At 60.8% G+C, this 20,080-nt stretch overlaps 1 protein-coding gene across 4 annotated transcripts in view; it reads left to right on the top strand.

The window, feature by feature from the left end:
- Positions 1-2,704: 2,704 nt before the first annotated feature.
- The window catches only part of FRMD1 (FERM domain containing 1), a 35,382-nt gene continuing 18,006 nt past the window's right edge, over positions 2,705-20,080 (top strand). The window contains exons 1-2 of one of the 4 annotated variants that reach the window (XM_057490267.1): positions 2,705-2,863; positions 17,113-17,250. In XM_057490267.1, coding sequence (XP_057346250.1) covers positions 17,119-17,250 — 132 coding nt within the window. In that variant the 5' untranslated portion in view covers positions 2,705-2,863; positions 17,113-17,118. Of the gene's footprint in view, positions 2,864-3,641; positions 3,821-17,112; positions 17,251-20,080 lie in introns of those variants that run through there. The other 3 variants (XM_057490268.1, XM_057490270.1, XM_057490269.1) reach the window with 3 other exon arrangements.

Raw genomic sequence — 20,080 nt, forward strand, 5'->3', positions numbered from 1 at the left:
TTCTCTCACGTGGAGATGTGCGTGTAAGATTCCTCCATGTCCTTTCATGGCTGATGGCCAGGACTTATAATATTCCACCATCCGGAGGGGCCACAGTTTATTGATCACCTACTGAAGGAGGTTTCCACTTCTTCGGAATAAATGCCACATAGCCCAATTGCCGGATCATGTGGTAAGAGTATGTTTAGTTTTGAAGGAAAACGCCAAATACTAATTTCCAACATAGCCATGCCATTCTGCGTTCCCACCAAAATGTGGGAGAGTTCCCACTGCTCTTTTAAAAAACAAAACCAAAACGTTTTCTTGACAACTGTTCCCTTTAAAAGGAAAAATCACTCGGTGAGACAGGAGCATTAACAAGGCTCTGAAGTGGACACTTACGTCCACAGAAGGGCAATGGGAGGTTTTTATAAACGACAGAACGAACATGCCAGTTGCCCCATTTTCCAGAGGAAGCCCTTGCTGATGCGGAACCAGCAGGTGGTTTGGGGGCAGGTTATTCAGGGAACCTCTGGAACCCAGCTCATCAAAGTGAGATGCCTCTGGAACCCTGTGCAGTGAGGCTGAATAAATATGCAGGTGGGCAGTGCTGTCCTACAAGCTTATAAACAAACACAAAAGCCAGAAATAGAACTGGACAACACACACCACCCAGGCATCATGACACTGGGACCCCAAGCCCTTCTGACGTTTCTGGAATGTGCTGGTCTGTGGCACCCTGTCCCCAACACCAAGGCCTCTGCCACCCATTTGTCCTTCTTGCACAAGCTCAGGGGTGGCGTGGGCCATCTCTGTAAACGGGCCATCACTCTGTGCCTTCTGCAGCTATCGTAAGGGAAGAGTGACAGGAACCCCCTTCTGTGCGGCCAGGCTGGGGACTTGGCATGCCTCGTGGTGTTGATTTGTGCCACCCCATATGGTTTGTTGTGTAGAGGAAGTTAGAAATGCTACCTACATCTTACGTTGTCTTTACTTTGCCAGGCACTTTCTGACTTCTGCACAAACATTGGCTCCATTAATCTGGGGACAGTTCTATAAGCAGTACTATTATTAACTTCTTTTCATAGACAGCAAGATGAAGGCGGAGAGAGGTGACGATCACATAGCAAGAAAGTGACAGAGTCAAGTTTTGGACCCCCAAAGTCCAAAATCTACAAGCTTAGCCACTGCATAAGACCAGCTGTCAGTTTTTACTTAGGATTGATCACATGGAATAATGACTGTTTCAAGAGCTATGGAAGTTAAATAAATGTAATGGTATAACACAACGGTTTGGTAATAAATTCACTTACTCACTATTTCTGCCCGCTCACTGATGAGACCCAGCTGAGTGCTGGAACGCGGGCAGTGGGACGCAGTGGACACTCTCCAGGCTTTGGAACAGGGGAAGGTGTTTCCCATCGCTCAGCCAGGCCACCTTACTGGGGCTTGGAGCCTCTCTGAGCTGCAGCGCCCAACTCTGTGCGCCGGGAGCCCTGGCCCCCGTGTGCTGCCGAGCCCGGTATGACCTTGATGCTCAGCACATGGCCGGCATACTGAACAGCTGGTTCCCAACTGTAAGGCTGTCATGGCTGAGCGGGGGAAGACACATAAAAAGAACATGCTGCGCAGCAGTCTGATTCCACTGGGGCTTGAGCCGGGTACTGAGAGGCCAGGGGAAGGTGTGCCTCCGTCAGCCTGGGGAGCCCACCCCAGCAGTTCCAACCAGGCCTGGCCCGGCACAGGAACTCAGCCCTGAGCGAACTCTTCTCTTTGGACACTGACCAAAGCAGAGAAAATTATCTACCCTGGTGGGGTCCACCCTCTAGTTGGGGGAGCCAGTCAAAATTAGTTAATAATGTAATATAGAAGGTGACACGTGCTCGGAAGAAAAACACAGCCTGCTGGCATGAGACCCTGCTGCGCGGGGCAGGTGGCAATCAGGGGAGGGGCAATTGAGGCGGGAAGGTCAGAGGCCCCGGGGGTGGCGGGGACGCGCAGGCCCGAACGCGCCCCCCACCACCACCACGCCGCATCTGCGCCGGCGCCGCCCACCGCTCAGCCGCGCGCGCACTGCCGCTGGGGGCCGCGGTTCGGGTGGTCCTCCCTTACTCCTCGTGGGTTCTGCCTGAATGTCACCACTCAGGGCCCTAGCCTGGGCCCCGCAGCGCGTGAGCACGAAGCACCCGTCGCCCTGCCCTCCGGCAGGCGCTCCTCCGCGCGGCCCGTCCCCGGCGCTCGCGGCCCAGTGGCGCGCGTGGGTGCGCGGGGCGGACGGTGCAGCCGGCCTGGGGCAGGACTCGGGGACCCAGGGAGAGAGCGACCGCCGGGACCGGCAACCTAGGGAGTTCGAAACCCAGGGGCCCCACGTCCCTCCCGCCAGGTGTCCTGCGGGGGTTCACCGGGGACAGGAGCGGGAGGGACGGGGCGGGGCCGGAAGGAGGAGGTGAGAGGGGCGGGGCGGGAGCCGGGAGCGCCCCCGCCACGTGGCCCCCAACCGCCGCCTCCCCGCGGGGCACCACCCAGAAGCCAACGAAGCGGCGGCCGCGTTTACGCTGCCGCACCGGGACCCCGAGCTGGACCCCGGCCCCGACCCGGATCCGGACCCCGGCCCCTACCCTTGCCCCGACCCCGACCCCGACCCGGCGCCCGACCCCGATCCTGACCCGGAGCCCGACCCCAATCCTGATCCCGACCCCGACCCACACCCGGACCCGGACCCCGACCCTGATCCTGATCCCGACCCCGATCCCCACCCCTGCTCTTACCCCGACCCCGACCTCTGCTCTTATCCCGATCCCGATCCTGACCCCCTCCCCGACCCACACCCCGACCCGGACCCGGAACCGTGAGCCCGAGGAGGCCCCCGACTGCGACCCCCCAGGTGAGCGCTCCACCCCCTGTGACAGTGCCCACGGAAGCGCGGCCCCTCGGCTCCGTCACCCTCAGGGCTTCTGTCTTGGGTCCCAAACGGAGGGTTCAGGACCCCCCCAGCGCCCGCTGTCGCTCCTCAGCGGCCGGGTCGAGGGTCCCGCCCCGCGCAGGGCCGGGGTCGGGTCGGGGTCTGCCAGCCCGTCTGGAGGAGCTCGGTCCTGCGCCCCCCGTCCCGGTCTCCCCACTCCTCCCCCACCCCTTGCCCCGCCGGTACCCGAGGCAGGTGCAGGGACGCCGACTGCGGGGCTTCCTTTACCGCCTCCTCGTCCCTGCTGGGTGGCGGTGCGGCCCCAGTTTGGGTCTCTGATCCTGTTCGAAGGGCGCTGGACTCTGACAGTTGCTGGAGCCAAACCTGTAGGAGGGGCTGCAGCCTGTCCTCCAGCCTCTGGAGGCGCCTCCCGATACCAGCACCGCTGCGCTGGGCGTTGCCACCGAAAAAGCCTTAGAGGAAAACCCCCCTGGGGTGCCTGTCTGCCTGCGTGGTAGGTGTCCCAGGGGGGCAATCTCAGGCCCTCCATAGACCTAGGGAGACAGGAGCCCAAGGGCAGAACCTGCTGCCTCGCAGGGCGTGTAGGGGGGCAGGGCCTGCTCACCTGCCCCCCTCAGGGCAGCCCCACCTACCGACCGAGGTGGCTCTGCGTGCGGCGTCCCCAGCGTGCGCCGCCTCCTGCTGACGGGACCCGGAGAGGGTCTGCGTTCTATTTCGGCTGGAAGCAGTGGTCCCGCAGGGCTGCTGTGGCTGCCGAGGAGCTTGGACTGGCCAGCTTTGCTCCCCTGAGGCCTTCGAACCCGCAGCAGGTTACAGGCCCTGTGGAGAAGGGACAGGGACGGGGGAAGGCCCGCTGCTGGCAGCTGTCCCCACATGCCTGCGCTCCTTTATTCGGTGGCCACCAGGAAGTCCAGAGAGGTGGGTGTTCTCGTGAGTGGAGGGACCCAGGGCCCCGGGAGGCGCCTCTACAACGCGGACTGTGTCGCACAGCACACCGCCTTTGTCTGAGGAGAGGCAGAGCTCCGTGGGCCCTGCAGGGTGTCATGTCGGCTTTGAAGTCGCAGGACCCTCCAGAAGGCGGTTTCCCAAACCGCAAGGACTGGAACCGCTCCCTGAGTTTTGTTTGAGTGTCACCCTTAAGTGACTGTGCACTCTGTCCTGACGGGAACTTTGCATTTTAAGGGTGGCTCAGCTCTGGGATGTTCTCAGGTGACACCTGTTGTTCCAGTGAAGTTGTCGCTACAGTGTTGTGGCCACCTGATCTTAGCTCTTCTCCAGTCCTGCTGAACATGTGCAGTGACCCTGGCCATGGTGGGGGGCCTCTCCCTGCACCCCACCCCTCCCTCCAGGCTGGGCTGCTCTGTGTGCCGAGGTTGGTGCTGGGCGGCCCCGGCTGGGGTCTGGTGTGAGCAGCCCGGCTGAGCCTGCACACGTCGTGCCTGAGGCTCCGAGAGCAGGTGCAGAGAGACAGCCACACCATAGACCAGACGGCCCTGTGATGGGCAGCGTCTGCACTGAAACGAGAGCCCGGGGTGGGGGCCTCAGGTCTGCTCTTAGCCGGGACTGACAGTTGGCTGCTGGGACCTCCTGTCACCAGGGAGCAGAGGGTGGTCGGGGCTGGGGAGTCATGACTGATGTTAGAAGTCCATTCTTTCTAGTGAACAATATTCATGGACCACCTATGTGCTGTAAGCCAGGCTTGGTACCAGGATACCAAGGTGTGCACTCTGCTCTCATGCAGAAAGCCACGGGCAGAAGCCATCTCCGAATACGTGCGCAGGCGAGCGTGGCGCTGCAGCCAGTTAGGGGCTCTGAGGACAGCCACGGGGCGCCATCTCCTGCATGTCTGCTAAACAGCTGCAGTGTGCTGGGCAATGCTCTGGGCCCCAGGGACAGTGAGCAAGACCTGTCCCCATGAAGCAGAGGCCACGCAGGAGGCTGGTCTGAGGGAGCCAGGACAGACGGCCGGCAGTGGGGGCCACGGGGGCAAAGAGGGCTGCGTGTCCTCTGCCTGGGGCCTGTGATGATGCCCTTCCTGGGTGGATGGTACAGCTGGGCAGGATTCAGCTCTCTGCAGGGGCAGGGTCTTCGGCAAGCATAGTACACTGTCACCCGAGGAAGGGAAACACACTTTAAAAGGTTTTCTTCTGAGGCTTCAGAAGGTCTGCTGGCATTAATAAAGTCTAGAAGCCCTGAAGGCAACAGCCACCCACCTACCCGTCCTGGGGACGCTTGTGCCCCAGGATTCCAGATGGCCAGCCTGCCTCAAGGCACATGAGACCCTGTTTGCAGAGTAGGTGACTGACCGCTCATCTTAACTCGGGTGGCCCACTTGCTGTCCCCCAGCCCCAAGGCCCGGCTGCCACAGGTCAGTCTGCAGCCCTGTCCCAACATGGGCATTTGTCCCCATTCCCAGTGTTCACTCCACTCCCAGAGGTCTGGCCAGGTAACTAGCTAGTTAAGTTACCCAGATAAACCAGTCCCTGGTAAGAGGTGCCGCACTTGCCTCTCACCTGGTCCCACTGGCCTCCATGGACCTCCCTTCTCTTCCCTCCTGCCATGCCTGGCTGGTCCACGCTGCCACCTCCTAGCCCGGGGCGAGCGTCCGTCCCTCCTCCAGGGTCACCTTCATCTGGTCTCTCAGCTTCCTGAGAGTGCTGGTGGGACTCTCCCTGTGAGCTCTTCAGTGAGAGAGGATTCATGTTTATCTGCCAGCTCTGACACCAGGCTTCAGGGTGCGCTGCGGGCACCGCCAGGACATGGGGGGCCTTGGGAAATACCAGTGTTTGGAGAAGCCAGGTGTGCGTCCTGGGAAATAAGATGGGTTGCTGACTTCAGATACCTGGTTCCCACACCTGCCACCACCACCCGCCGGCCCATAACGGGTTAAACTAGCAAAGTTTCATGAATAGCAGTGTGTGTAGTTTTAAAAATGTAACCTGATACTGTTGGCTTGAAGTTCATATATATTTTAAATTGTTCTTGGTTCTTTGCCATAAACAACATTTTGGATCAATAGTCTCTTTTAAGATGCTGGAAATGCAGAGGGCTCCACATCAAGGCTGGTTTCCTGGTTTGCTGAAGCCAAGCACAGGGCACAGCCCCTGGCATAGGTGGGAGGGTGGGAGTGTGCCCGCCGCTGCGCCGCGGCGGCACGTGCGGGAGCTGGGGTCCACGGGAGAAGGCGGTCCGGCCTTGAAGTGGGACTTTCCGGGGAGGGCGAGCGGTGGTCCTGGCTGACAGAGCGAGCCTTGTGGCAGGGCCCCGCGTGTGGCTAAGCTGACATCCTTTGTGCAACCTCTTGGGGCAGAAGGTGGGAGGGGATGCAGCGTGGGCCAGCCTGCCCCAGAGGCCCAGCACGCCCTCCACACCATGCCCCCCAAGACAGGGTGGCGGGGTAAGGAGGGTGAGGGTGCAAGTAGAGGTGGGGAGTGCCTGCTTTTGGGGAGCCCAGCTTAGGTCTTCACTTCCCTGGCCCAGGGAGCTGCCCCCTCAGGAGGCCCCTTCTGGGAACCGGAGCCTCTGCCAGCGTCCCCACGGCTGGGTGTGCTGGCGTGGTGGCACAGTGGCCAGAGCGCCACGTTTTCCTGGCTGCTCACTACCCCCTTCTACAGTTTGGGGCCCTGGTTTGTAAATTCATAAGTTAGGACCAGAAAAGCCAGTCCCTGTCCCTTCCGTTAGTTAGACCAGCCCTTTGTCACTGCCCTGGGAACTGCAGGTGTTCACGACCTGTGCTGTGGCTGGCTGGGAAGCCGGCCCCTCAGGGCCTCCTGGGGGTCCTAGGACACCTCTGTCTGCAACCACCAGGCCCCTGAGGATCCAGACCTGCCCCCGGAGTCCGGGCTGGGAGGGCCCAGCCTTGCTAGAGATGGGGCGCCTCGGAGCTGGGGGGCAAGGGGCGCACTCTGGCCGGTTCTAGGTTCTAGGCTCACTGCTGGTCTGTCCATGGATGGTTCTCATCCCTTTTGGACCCCATTTTCTTCACTTGTAAAATGGAAGTAATGTGAGCCTTTTTGTCTTGTGGGATTGTGTGCATGAAAGCATTTGAAGAAGGTTAAAGCACAAATGTAGAATATTAAATTTGTTATGTTTAAATGAATAAAATGTAGGAGTGCAAATGTCAAGTGTTGGCTAGGCTCCTTGCCTGAGAAGAGAGTAGGGGCTACAGCATAAGTCAGGCTTTGCTGAGCGGGGAGGGGGCTCCAGGGCTGCCACCGGAGAAGCTGACTGACGTGCCCAAGGCCTCCTGCCAGGGAGTGGCCCCCTAAAGAGACAGACATCTCCTCAGGGCATCCGCACCGAGGGAGGGTCAGTGTCTGAAACAACACCACCACATATGACACAAGCGGACTTGTGCTCACTGCCTCCTGCACCAGAACTCAGCTTCCTCAGCAAAGTGGAACGTCCAGGTCAGTAGGAAGAACAGCTCTGCAGATGGCTGGCCGCTCAGGGAATCTAGCTGCAAAGGCCCAGCTTATGTTCATTCCACTCCGAACAATTCCAAAGACGGGGGCCTCTAAGTCCCATGGTTTGCTTGCTGCAAAGATCTAAGAACCTCACTCAAGGCTCCATGAAGACTGTGATGTGTCCTGAGGGACACCGCTCTGGAGCAAGTAAGAACCTGGGGTAGGCCGAGACCTGAGCCCCTTGTAAAGTTACCAGATGTATAAGCTTGGAAGAATCCTCTTCCTGTCTGCAGTGAAGTTGCCATTTGGGGCCAGCCCTGGCCAGGTGGAATACCAACCACACTGGTTCTCTGCTGCTGAAATGCTTCTCTTCAGGCTGGAGAAGGCGGCAGAGTGACAGCCATGACCTGGTTCTGCAGGGCATGTGTGTGGCCACAACCCAGTTCTGACGGCTCTGTGCCTGGACATCATGCACCGTGTATAGTCAAGCCTGCTTTGTCCACCTCCTTGGCCAGGTCTGCCTCGGGACTGCTGCGGGGAGATGACCCTATGGTGGCCTTCCGGCTGGGCGAGGTATACATTCTGTCAGTGGGATGTTGAAAACTTACTGTGGCCAGAGCTCATGTCAGCCATTGGGGCACAGCAGTGCCAGGACACACAAGCTGTGCTGTGGAGGGGCTTCTCCCATGAGCAGGACAGGTCATGAGCCCGAGGCGTGTCTGCCAAGGAGCCGACTCCAGGGTGGTGGTGACATTAGCTGAGGTGGAAAGAGTCAGCCCTCCTAGATGCACACAAGCAGCCTCAGGAGGGGCAGCCCCAGGAGCCCGGGCAGGATGGGGCTCGGCCAGTGCTGGGGTGCTGAGGGGAGCCAGCTGGCAAGGCTGGGGGCAGGGGGCAGCTGGGGGACGTGGCCATTCCAAACAGTTTCTTCGCAACAGCGCAGATGCGCCAGCGAGGGGGCTGGGAGTGGGACCAGCCGTGGAGGGCAGGGAGAGCCCATCAGTGTGAGACAGGGGTTGAAATAACCCCATCAACCTCCACATTTCAGTGAGGGGCTCCAGGCCCCCATTCAGCAAGTGCTCTGGGTGCCTGGTGTGTCTGCAGTGCTCTAGGGCCTGGCCCCCACAGCACGGTCCCTGGGCCAGCAGTGCCTTCAGTGCAGACCCTTGGCTGCCCCCAGCTGCAGGGAGTCCTCCAGGTGAGGGAGATGCATGCTGTGTTGGAGTGCACTGCTCCGTGGGGTCAGGACCTCCAAAGAGGCCAGACCGGACCACAGTGCTGAGGGACTCACGGGGAAGCCGAGCTCAGAGCAGAGTCCTCAGAGCAGAGAGGAGGGTGTGGAGGGGCAAGTGTGGACAGGACGTCCCAGGTGGGAGAAGCAGCCCGAAGCAGGTTGCTGAGGGGCAGTGAGCAGTCTGTGGGAGAGGATTCAGGGCAGGGGGCCTGGGCTTGCCTCCTGTCCCTCCAGGGGTCTAGGTAGCATTGGGGAGGTCAGGCAACATGCCCTGGGATCTCCCCAGCCCTGCAGCTCTGAGGGTAGCATGTTGAGAGGGGTTTGGGTTGACAAAACATTTTGCCACCAAGAAGTTGTGTCGGTGCCCAGGAAGACTTGGGACGCTCTTTGTGTTTTCCACCAATTCCTTGAAAAGTCAGCAGCACAAGTATGTGATAACACCATGTAGTTCATGGTTCTCAGGGCACCTTTTTCCTATGGAGCCCAAGGCCACAGAGGTATGGAGCCAGAGACCCCAGAGACCTCGGGAGAGGCTGCAGCTCCTTCCAGGAACTGCAGGCAGTGGCTCGGGCCAGGCAGGTGAGTGCTTCCTGGCGACCCAATCCTAGAAATAGCCCAGAAGTGGAATTGGGGCAAAAGCCTTGGGTGGAAACCAGGAGACCTGGGGTCCAGAAACAGCTCTGTGAGCCACAGTTTGCAGCCCTTGGCGTGGAGGTCATAGCCCGCCTCCGAGGACTGCTGAAAGTCAGCTGGGCAAACCTTCAAGGCTGGAACGGCTCCTTTTTAGCTCCACGAGTTGCACTGCCAAGCACATTACACACAGCAGGCCAAGGCAGGCAGCAGGAAGGCAACAGGGAGCAAGACCTCCTGGAGCTTCCTTCCAGATGGGGAGGCGGACCACCTGCAGGTCATTGCGTCCGCTTATGTGGGTGACCCGGGGGCCAGGACGGGCCTCCCCACTAACGAGCCATGAGCTGATGCGGGAACACAGCCAGGCAGAGATGCTGGAAGGAGCTTTGCAGAAGAGCAGCCCATGGGGAGGTTCAGGGCGGGAGGCCGGGGCCCACAGAGCCAGCCTGGAGGGGATCGAAGGCCACAGTGGCTCCTTTGAGGGTGGTGGGAACCTTTTGTGGACTTCAAGCAGAAGTGTGCCCCTATTAGCAAGAGTTGGAGGGCTGAGGTATTGAGCACAAGGGGGCATGGAAAAGGAGGTGTAGAACCTACTGCAATGGCTGGCAACAGAGGGTGTGGACTGGGTGGTGGAATTGGGCACGTGGCCAAATAGGCGCTGCATGTTCTGAGGGCAAAACCACTGGGATTTGCTAACATTTGGGCGTGGAGTGGGGGAAAGGAGGAGCGAGGTGACCCCAAGTTCGCATCTTGAGCCAACAGAAGGCTGAATGGAGTTGCTGGGGCTGCTCTGCTTCCCAGGGACGAGAACTGCAGAGGGCAGCGCCTCAGGGGGCCTGGCGGATGTCTCCTGACCAGTGAATAGGCCACCGTGCCGAGGGTCAGGTGACGGGAGGTGGGGGGCCACTGCTGGCTCCAGCTAGCACCGGGGGCCCCCTCCTTCCCCTGTGCTGGGGTCTCCATGCTCATTCTGGTGGCAGAGGCCTGCCTTCCAACCTGAGCAGCACTTCTGCCTATATCAGAGTGGCTGTGGCCGTCTTTGTTTGCTTCCAGGGGACAAAAGGGGCCTCTGGGGGCCCTGAGCAGGTGGGGGGTCTGTCCTGGTGCAGATCATGAAGCTGCCCTGTGCGTGGAGGATTTAAAAGCAACAGTGAAACATACCACAAGCCAGTCTGCTTTCCCCACACACAGCAGCGGTAAACGTGTCCTAGCTGGGGCCCGGCCACTCCGCACCCTCCCCTTCCCCCAAGCTACACTGCCCAGGCTGCACCAGAGCAGGAGGCGGCCTGGGCACCTGGAGGAGAGGAGCTGGTCTCGCGGCACCAAGGGCAGTCCTGGAATCACAGGCAGGCGGTGACTTCGTCCCAGGGAAGTGACACACACAGGAGTCGGGGGAGCAGCTGTGATCCCTTTACAGCCAAGGAACCCAAGGCGCAGAGCCCAGAGTCCCTGCCCTGGCTGCCCCCTGCCGGGTGGCATGCAACTTCAAGCCTGCAGCCTGGCGCTGTCTGCGGTGCCCTTCCATTTCCTCCCACCTGCTTTGTCCCAGTCTGCATCCCTGGGAGTCACCGTGAGGGGGGACACTGGGCTCCTGGGATCAGTGCCCACTGAGGAGAGGGAGGGGGCTGCAGGCAGGTGCCTGTGGGGGCATGGGGAGCCCAGCAAACAGGCAGACACCACACAGACACCTTTGTTAGGATGCATTTGGAAGTCTAGGCCCTTCACTAATGGAATTTAAGGCAGGCGCTCCTGTAGCCTGGGCTGTAGCTGGGTGTGGTGGAGGGGGTGAGCAGGGTGGGAGTGCAAGCCCGGGCCTCTGTCTGTGCCCCAAGCTGCAGGGATAGAATTCCAGGAATCTCGCTCAGGGCTCAGAGCTGGCATAAAGGGCTGGGGGCCAGGCTGCGTCCCTGCTGTCATTAACTGGTTGCCACCCTCCTGTCTTCCTTCGCTCCTCCAGCCAGACCTTTCTTTCCGAACAGGAGGAAGCAGGTGCTCTGGAGAGAGAGAGTAAGGATGAGCCGGGGACCTATGGGTGGGGGCTCAGCAAATGGCCCAGGGCTCATATCTCTGCAGTGCAGGTGGTCATGTCCTGGACGCCTTTGTGGTGGGACAAGGGGAGCCCATCAGCATGACTAGATCAGCTCCCTGGGGACCCTGCAGCAGGAACCTTCCATCCTGCCCCACATTCTCCCTGAGCTCCAGACCCACGCAGACCCCCGTTCTAGGCTTCCCGGGGCTGTGCTCCAGGAATTTTACATCCCTGTGTGGGAGGGTGGTAGCTGGGAAGGGGGTACCACCTAAGGAGGCACCTCAATAAACAGATGGGGGGATGAGGTGGGCCGGGGTTGCAGGCCGCACGCCCACGGAGCACCCTGACAGCAAGGAAGTCTCTGCACAGTGGCAGGAGGTTACAGTCCTTTTTTTATGAGAATGGCCAGACTTAGTGCTTGAAGTTATTTGCCATGAACCCCCATCAGAACAAATATTTGAGCAATGGGGTTATTGTGGGGCAGTGGGGCTCTGGGGGGCACCAGATAGCTGTAGCATCTGGAAGCTATGGCTGGGCAGGGGGAGCCGGAGGCCCAGCCACCCTCAGATTGGAGGCAGGACCCCACCAGTCATAGGAAGGGTGGCGGCCACATCCCCTTGGCACACAGACTTGGGTGCCTCTGCATCCGGGAACAGCATGGACTCTGCTGGGAACTGTCACAGCCCTGCCACCTTCATGGACACCCTGCTGTCCTCTTAGAAGAGGGTCCACACGGTGCTCTGGGCCAGTGGTGTGTCCGTCGGCCATGCAGCTGTATCGTGGGAGAATAACGTGCAAGGACTGAAAGCATTTGAACTTTTCTACAAAACTGCACTGTAGTGATCCGAAGGGCTAAGTGACCTTGAGCTAAGGGTCGCTCCTCACCCTTGGGAAGCAGATTCTCCTTGGAGTGCAGATGCGTGTGCCTGGGGGTGGCAAGGACGGGCCTCAGGGGCTCTCTTCCTGGGTGGGGGCTGCTGCGGCACCCGGCACCCATCTGGGAACCTCCGCTCCCTTTGGCTTTTCCACTCCGGTAGTTACACTGGCTGCAGGAACTCACGCTCATGGTGCCCAATCTCCATCCCACCCTCCGCCCAGATGGCAGGGGCCGCAGGCCTTTCCTACACCTGCACCACCAGCGCTCACCACCCGCCTCACACCTCAGCCCCTCTCCCAGCAGCGCATGGCCCACAGGCCCTGGGAGCAGGCACAGAGCTGCAGCCCAGCAGCACTGTTTTGTCTGATGCCCTTGAAAGCTGACGCCGCCTGGAGCCGCCACTCCACGTGAGGACAGAGGCAGCCCACGGACACGCTGGCCTCAGCAGCCACACCCAGCCCTTGCCTGGAAGGGGTCCCCAGGCTGGCGGCCAGGCCCCGCCTCACCTGGTGCTCGGGGGCCGAGGGCGGCCCTGTCCTTACACTCTCGGTGAGGCTGCAGGGCCGGGTGTGGGGAACCCTGGGAAGGGGTCCAGACAATAAAGAATCACGTGGTGAGGAATGAGTTGATTTACACTGAAGACTGAAAGGCAGGGTCTCCTCCCCATCGGGAGTGTGTCCTGCTGACTGCCCTGCGTGCCAGCCCCCGTCCTGCAGGTCAGGGCCCATGGTGGTGGGGTCCTTAGGAGCATCTGTGCTGGTTCATCCCCACCGTCCGGCCGCATTCCTGTCTTCTGTCTGCTTCTCATGAACTTTGAATGTTTGGGCTGATTGATGTATTTAATCTCTTGATAAATAGATTGGCTAATGTTTTTTTAATTTCAGATCTTTCTGTTCACCATGATCTGCTCCTCTGAGGCAGAAAGCATTCTGTTAGAATTCACACAGAAGGGCCAGGCCATTGAGATGGCATCTCTTGAGCGCCGTATCGGCCCCACGCTTTTGTTTTGTGTCCCCCTTTTCCTGGAAGATACGTGAATGCTGAGAGGCAGCATCCTATGGTGGCAGTTGGCTTTGGCCTCGGTCACACCGGCACCTAATCACGGGGGACCAAGCTGGGCAGACCGTCCACTCCTGCCCTCGCGTGGGTCCCTGCCCTGGCCTGGCACTTGCCCGTCTGTGGGGGCCCGGGTCAGGGAGCAGCCACGGGCAGGCCTGTCTCAGAGACTCACAGCTGCTGTGAACTTGGCTCTGCAGAGTCACCGGAGTGGCGCCCACACATGCCATGGGGCAGGCGTCCGGTGTGCCCATGAGATCCCTTCCTGGGGCCTGGGAGCCTTGGTGCTCCAGGTGCTGTGGTGTTCATGCCCTCGTCCGGCTGTGTCCTCGTAATGGGTGCAGCTGACCCTGTCCCCTGCCCTGCTGTGTCCCTGTAATGCATGCAGCTGGCCCCTGGCTGTGCCTTTGTAACATGGGTGAAGCTTTCCCCCTAGCCTCTGGTTCAGGAGGGTCTCTGGGCCCTGATTCCTTTCCTCATCCATCACCATCATGTCCCTGGACCTGGGCCGGCAGTTGTGCCCAGAGGTGCCCATGAACTTGTGCCACTGGGGGCAGCACCAAGGCCCAGAGCCCCTCTCAGCCTGCAGGGATGCAGCAAGTTGCTCCACGAACAGGGACAGAGAAACCCAGGGGCTCCGGCCCTTGTGTCCGAGGCAGCGGGACTCCCTGCGCAGTGTGGCCTCCGCCCTGCAGCCAAAAGTCCGCTGAGAGGAAAGGCAGTGCGGGATGGGAGCCGGGTGCGTGTCAGGGCCAGGCCCACACCGCCCCCAGGCCTGCTGCTCAGCTCTGGGCTTAATTGAGGTCAAGAGGTCCCAGCGGGAGACAAACAAAACACTGCCCTGCCTGATCAGCAGAGGTCCAGGGATTTTCCTCTTCTCTGGGCTCTGAACACAAGCGGGCCCGGGGTGCTCGGCCCACAGGGGCTCCCGGAGGATGCCTGCTGTCGCCCCGCTGGGGCCGGCGTGGAGTCCCCAGCTCCCTTGGCCCAGCTGCAGGGGAGCACTGTCTGCCCCGTCCCACACCCACACCCTCCACTCTGGATGGCTGTGGGCCCCTGGGCCTCCCAGATGCTGACCTCTAGCAATCTGGAGCTGGGGAATCATGTGAGCACTTTCTGCATCATTCTAGAAGGTCTGTAAGGTTGGATCTTAGAAATGCCATAGCCAGGAACCCTGGACAAGCCACTCTGCTCCTGTCCCTCAGTTTCCCTGCTTACAAAATGAGCAAAACATGTTACTTCTGGCCAACATTCCTCTTCAGGGAAAGTGAGGCTAAAGGAAGTGCCTCAGGAAGGCTGTGAGAATGGCCACCCGGCGGGGAGACAGTGGGGCAGGTGGAGGGAGGCCGCGGTGGGGCCCCTGGCATGGCCACCGACCGGGCAGCTCATGGGGACTCAGATTCCTTATCCCGAAAGAGGTCATTGTGACCATGCCACCAGCTCCGCAAAGGGCCAGGGGTCTCATGGGAAAGGACGCGTGGTGCTGATGGTGCAGGGAGGACTTGGAGGGCCCGTAGGCAAGGCCACCTTGGGCACACGCACACACTCGCACAGTACGCGCTCAGGCACGCAGGTGCACTCCTGCGCATGCCTGCTGGGGAGGTCGCCGCCCTGCAGGTTGCATCTCCCCCAGCAGCCACTCACCCACTCTCCTTGGGTGTTGTCTTTTTTGCACATTTCATTGAATAGTATAAAATACGCCCTCCAGGTCGCTTCCCCTGGCAGTGTAATAGTTTGTACATCTGTCTCTGGACCGATTCTTCATTCCCTTTCCTGCTGAATGGTTTTCCTGCATTGCTTTGTGAAACCTGTACTTCATGGACTTCTGTTTCAGAAGCTTTATTTCTAGAACATTCTTAGTAGTCCCATCTCATGATAGGGATGAAGACCGATTACCCAGAAGAAAGGGAACTGGGCCTGTGAGGAGGCGGTGCAGGGCTGGGGAGCTGCCCCCTGCCCCCCTCTCCCTGCTCCTCCTGAGACCTGAGATCACAAACTCAGATCAGCAGCCCTCAACCTGAGCTGGCAAGTGCAGCAAGCAGCATGTGTTTAGAAATGGTTTGTTTTGTGGCCTGGCCACCCTTCTGTTTTCCCAAAGGAAGAAAGCTCTCACTTCTTGGTAAGCCGGAGCCCAGTGGTCCTCCACCGGTGGGGAGTACGGTGGGCAGGAGGTGGGCCTGGGGCTGGCCAAGGTGCCTTCCTGGGAAAGAGCTCACGGCCCAAGAAGCGGTGTGGTCGCTGCACTGGTGCTGGCCTGCTGCCAGACTGTGAGCCCTCAGGCCTGGGGCAGGCAGAGAGGGTCTGGGCAAGGGACTTCTCAGCTTAAAGAGAATCTCTGAATTGCATTGATCAATAAGAATATAAGGTTTTCTCTTCCTTTTCTTTTTTCTCCCTGGAGGGGTTTGGAGCTCATTTGCCAGCTGCCACCTAAAATTTGGCCAGTGCCCACACAAAGAAGTGGGGCACCGCCACCTCGGCCAGACAGAGGAACGCCGAGGCCTCGTGTGTCGTGGCCCAGGGATGCTCATACAGGCTCGTGGCCCTCCACTCTCAGGAGGAGGCTCCATTCTGCTCCCCCAACTCCACCCCTCGGGGTCCTGACCATGGCTACCCTGCTGTGTGTCCGCAGGCGCTTGGGGAGGGGATCAGCTACCCCATGTCCCCTCCTGTGCTCCGGCCCCTGTGGGAAAGAGAAGCTACCGCCAGCGGCCCGAGTCAGTGGCTCACCGCCAGGCAGCCCGTGGATTGAGTGGCTAGAACGTGGTACGGGGAGCGTCACGGGACAAGGCGTCTATTCTCTGGGGCTGTTTGCCTCTTTGAGAATTACCAGCTGAAGGGAGATGCTTATGTCCTGGAGATACATGGGTGGGGCCAGAGCCTCTCCCAGATTCATGGCGCCCATACAGCCCGAAGGCCCCAAACCTACGCAGAAGGGAGACTCCTGGGCGGGCAGAGCAAGGAGAGAGCTCCCTGCCTCATCTGCCTTCCAGCCTCTCCCCCTGCCGGGCCAGAGCCCAGGGCAGCTGGGATCCTAGGACCTGCCCAGCCAACTGTGGAGCTCGCTGGCCAGGCCTACAGAACCAAAATGCCCTCGGAGGTGGGGTGGGGCCATGCTGAGCGTCAAGTGCCTCCTCTAGGGTCCAGGCCGGCCAGGAGCCACAGGTCCTTCCCAGCAGGTCAGAGTTCACGTGCATGAGCTCAGCCCCCGCCACCATCGCTGGTGGGGGATGGCCCTCAGGCCTGCTGCTGCTCTGCCCGCCTTCACCTGCAGCAGGTGTTACTCACTGCAGGGCAGGTAGGAGGCAACCTTGGCCAAGGGCCATAAAAAAATTGTCATCAGCTTCCCTGCTAAAGGGAATCAGAGCTCCTTGGGGAGACCTTGTTTGGGGAAGCTGCCTCTGCTGTCCATTCCCTCCCAGCCAGCAGCGGGAGGGTTGCATGGCCAGGGTGGGGGTGCCGAGCTGTTGTGGGCCTGCCCCTCCCCCCACCTCGGCTGCTTAGAACCTCAGCGGCCCTGCTTCTGGCATCTGCGTCCTGGGCTTTTGTGTTTGGTCCTGGAAAGGAGAAGAAGGGTGGCCCAAGGAGCCCTGGGGAGCTGCAGGGTGGTCCCTGGGGGAGTGGAATCAGCTGGAGGCAGGCGAGGGCGGGGTGCCAGGCTGACATTGTTTATTTGCATTCCAATCAACCTACACATGTCCCAGCTATTTATAAGCCTGGACCTTGTCCTGGCACCACCTGCAGGCTGGATTCTTGGCCCTCCTTGTGTTTCTGTCATTTTCCCATCCAGGAGCTCAGCAGGGCGCCTGTTCCCTGGGAAGCCCACAGCTGGGTGAGTTTGGGGTGCCATGTGCCCCACCTGTGGCCAGATGGCAGGGAGCGCCCAACAGGTGGTGACGTGGTCCCTGTCCCTCCAGGTGGCAGGTGGGCTGTCACTGCTCAGCTTCTCCCCGGCCGGGCCCTGACCCTTCTCTCCTGCAGGAGGCGATGGCCGGGGCCCGGTCCTGGGAGCCTGCGAGTGGCCAGTGGGAGCAGTGCTGGAACAGCGAGGGGATCGCAGAGCACAGGGACGTCCTGGTGGTCCTGCCCACAGGGGAGCGGCTGCGGCTGGTCGTGGGGGTGAGTGGGGGCGACCAGGGGGTGGAGGTGTGCTGGAGGACAGCAGGGGACATGGGGCAGAAGGAACTAGGTGTCCACAGTGAGCATGGATAGTGTGGGCATGGGGCACCAGGGGCCGTGTGACACTGGGTGGGGCCCCGAGGGAGCTGTGTGCCTGCTGCCCTTCCCGCCCTCATAGTATCATGTTATTTTATGAAACCACTGGTTGCCCCACAAGTTAGAGAAAACAGCTTTGGTCTCTGGCCACCTTTACATGGTGTTTGTCTCCCTGAGTTCTCCAACCCACAGCCATGGCTGCGCCAAGCTGAGCCCAGTCCACGCAGTGTCCAGGATCCTGCACTGAGCTCTGCCCGGTCCCCGCAGTGTCCAGGGGCCTGCACCGAGCTCTGTCCAGTCCCCACAGTGTCCAGGATCCTGCACCGAGCTCTGCCCAGTCCCCACAGTGTCCAGGGGCCTGGGCCAAGCTGAGCCCGGTCCCCGCAGTGTCCAGGGTCCTGCACCGAGCTCTGTCCGGTCCCCATAGTGTCCAGGGTCCTGCACTGAGCTCTGCCCAGTCCCCGCAGTGTCCAGGGGCCTGGGCCAAGCTGAGCCCGGTCCCCACAGTGTCCAGGGTCCTGCACTGAGCTCTGCCCAGTCCCTGCAGTGTCCAGGGCCCTGCACCGAGCTCTGCCCGGTCCCCACAGTGTCCAGGGCCCTGCACCGAGCTCTGCCCAGTCCCCACAGTGTCCAGGGGCCTGCACCGAGCTCTGCCCAGTCCCCACAGTGTCCAGGGGCCTGGGCCAAGCTGAGACTGGTCCCCACAGTGTCCAGGGGCCTGGGCCAAGCTCTGCCTGGTCCCTGCAGTGTTCAGGGTCCTGCACTGAGCTCTGCCGGTCCCCACAGTGTCCAGGGTCCTGGGCCAAGCTCTGCCTGGTCCCTGCAGTGTTCAGGGTCCTGCACTGAGCTCTGCCGGTCCCCACAGTGTCCAGGGGCCTGGGCCAAGCTCTGCCTGGTCCCTGCAGTGTTCAGGGTCCTGCACTGAGCTCTGCCGGTCCCCACAGTGTCCAGGGGCCTGGGCCAAGCTCTGCCTGGTCCCTGCAGTGTCCAGGGTCCTACACTGAGCTCTGCCCGGTCCCCACAGTGTCCAGGGGCCTATGCGGTTGATTCCCTTTTAAGGTCCCATCACAACTGGGGCCTTGTCTTGAGTCTGAATGGGGGGTGGGTGTCAGTGTGACCGTGTGCCCGGCCTGGGACATTCAGTAATATAAGGTTGGAGTGGCAGATTCAGACCCGGGAGATGAGAGTCCGGGCCACCCCCACTGGGTGTGCTGACGGCCCTGAGGCTTCCCACCTGTGGACCAGAATGGGCCGTCCCCCTGGGAGGGTGATACCATCCTCCCAGTGAGGAGCTGCCCTACGCGGCCCTGTCTCCAGCCCCAGGACCCTCTGGCTGCAGAACAAGCCCAGGCCAATGCCCTCGGGGGTCCCTGGGTGTCCCCCAGGCCCTCTTCCCTCCATGCTTCCCCATTGCTTTCAGCTGGGGTGGCTGTGGTTTTCCCTGAAGGTATCTGACACCCTCACTGTGCCCTCAGGGAGGTGACATCAGCGGACACACTCCTGGGCCAGCTCCCCCAGCATCTCCCCGCCTTCTCTCCCTGCCTCTGCTGCGGTCCCCACCCTCGGCAGGGATACCCACAGGCGAGGGCCCCGCACGCACAGGGCGGGCATGGAAGTGCCCCACCAGGGGCAGGAAGCCACGGGGCCCCTTCCCTCCCTCGGAAGGGCGGCCACCCCGTGCTGCACCTGAAGACAGCGCGCAGTGTGCTTCCTTTGCCCGTGCCTGCTGAAGGCCCGGCCCCTCCCTGTCACGGTACTCGGTCCTTTCATGAAAGACAATCACACACTCGTTCATCAGCGGATCCCTCCGCACACTGCTGGGCCCTCACAGGGCTGGTTCAGGCCATCTGCAGGCCTCAGGCCCCCACACCGTGGAGCCTGTTTGGATGGCCCAGAAGCCCCTTGGAGGCTGACACCTGAGCAAAGGTGTGGCACTCAGAGCTCTCCTTCTGGAGCCACTGACTGTCTGCAGGCCCCGTCAGACACCCACTGTTTGAAGATCTGAGACGGATGATTCATGCTGCCATCACGTCACCACAGGCAGCCTTCCCACGCTCACCCAGGCTCCGAGGAGCCCTGTGTCTGTGAGTACGCGCACACCCATGGGGACATGGCAGCGCGGCCTGCTCGCCACACTCACCTCCTTACAGGCCTCCCCGCACCATGGCCACCTGGGGACAGACCAGTCCCCAGGCAGTGCTTTCGGGGCACCCCGTGGTCACAGGGAATGTTGCCAGCACCCGGTTCCCTGCAGATGCTGTCCTGCTCTCTCTTCTGTCCCTGGAGAAGAGCATCTCTGAATGGGAGAGCTTATCAGGCCGTGGCTTCCCACATGCATTGGTGGGGAGAGGGTGGGCAGCGGCCCCAGACAGGACTCCTGTGGGAGCAGGTGCCTGGTGAGCCAGGTCAGGGTCAGGGCCTCCCAGCGGGCCATTAAAAAGACAGGCCAGGTCCAGCGCAGTCCTGCTCTTTGCAAGGGGCCGGTGCTGCCTTCTGCTGCTTATTGCTTGAGTGGAGAGTGGAATGGTTCTAGGTCCCCCTAATCCAGGCAGTCTCTGGTGTCAGAACTGGCCCGCCTCTCTGGGCCTCTGTGCCACAGACGGGCTGCAGAGCACCTGGGGCCAGGAGCTGCATGTATACTGGCTCACGTGACCCTCCCTCTGCTGCGGAGGTCTGGTTAGTTTGATTTTACAAATAGGTGAGGTAAGCCTGGAGGCCGGTGGTGCTGACCCAG

Source organism: Manis pentadactyla, chromosome 12 (assembly GCF_030020395.1).
Source record: "Manis pentadactyla isolate mManPen7 chromosome 12, mManPen7.hap1, whole genome shotgun sequence".
NCBI lineage: Eukaryota > Metazoa > Chordata > Mammalia > Pholidota > Manidae > Manis > Manis pentadactyla.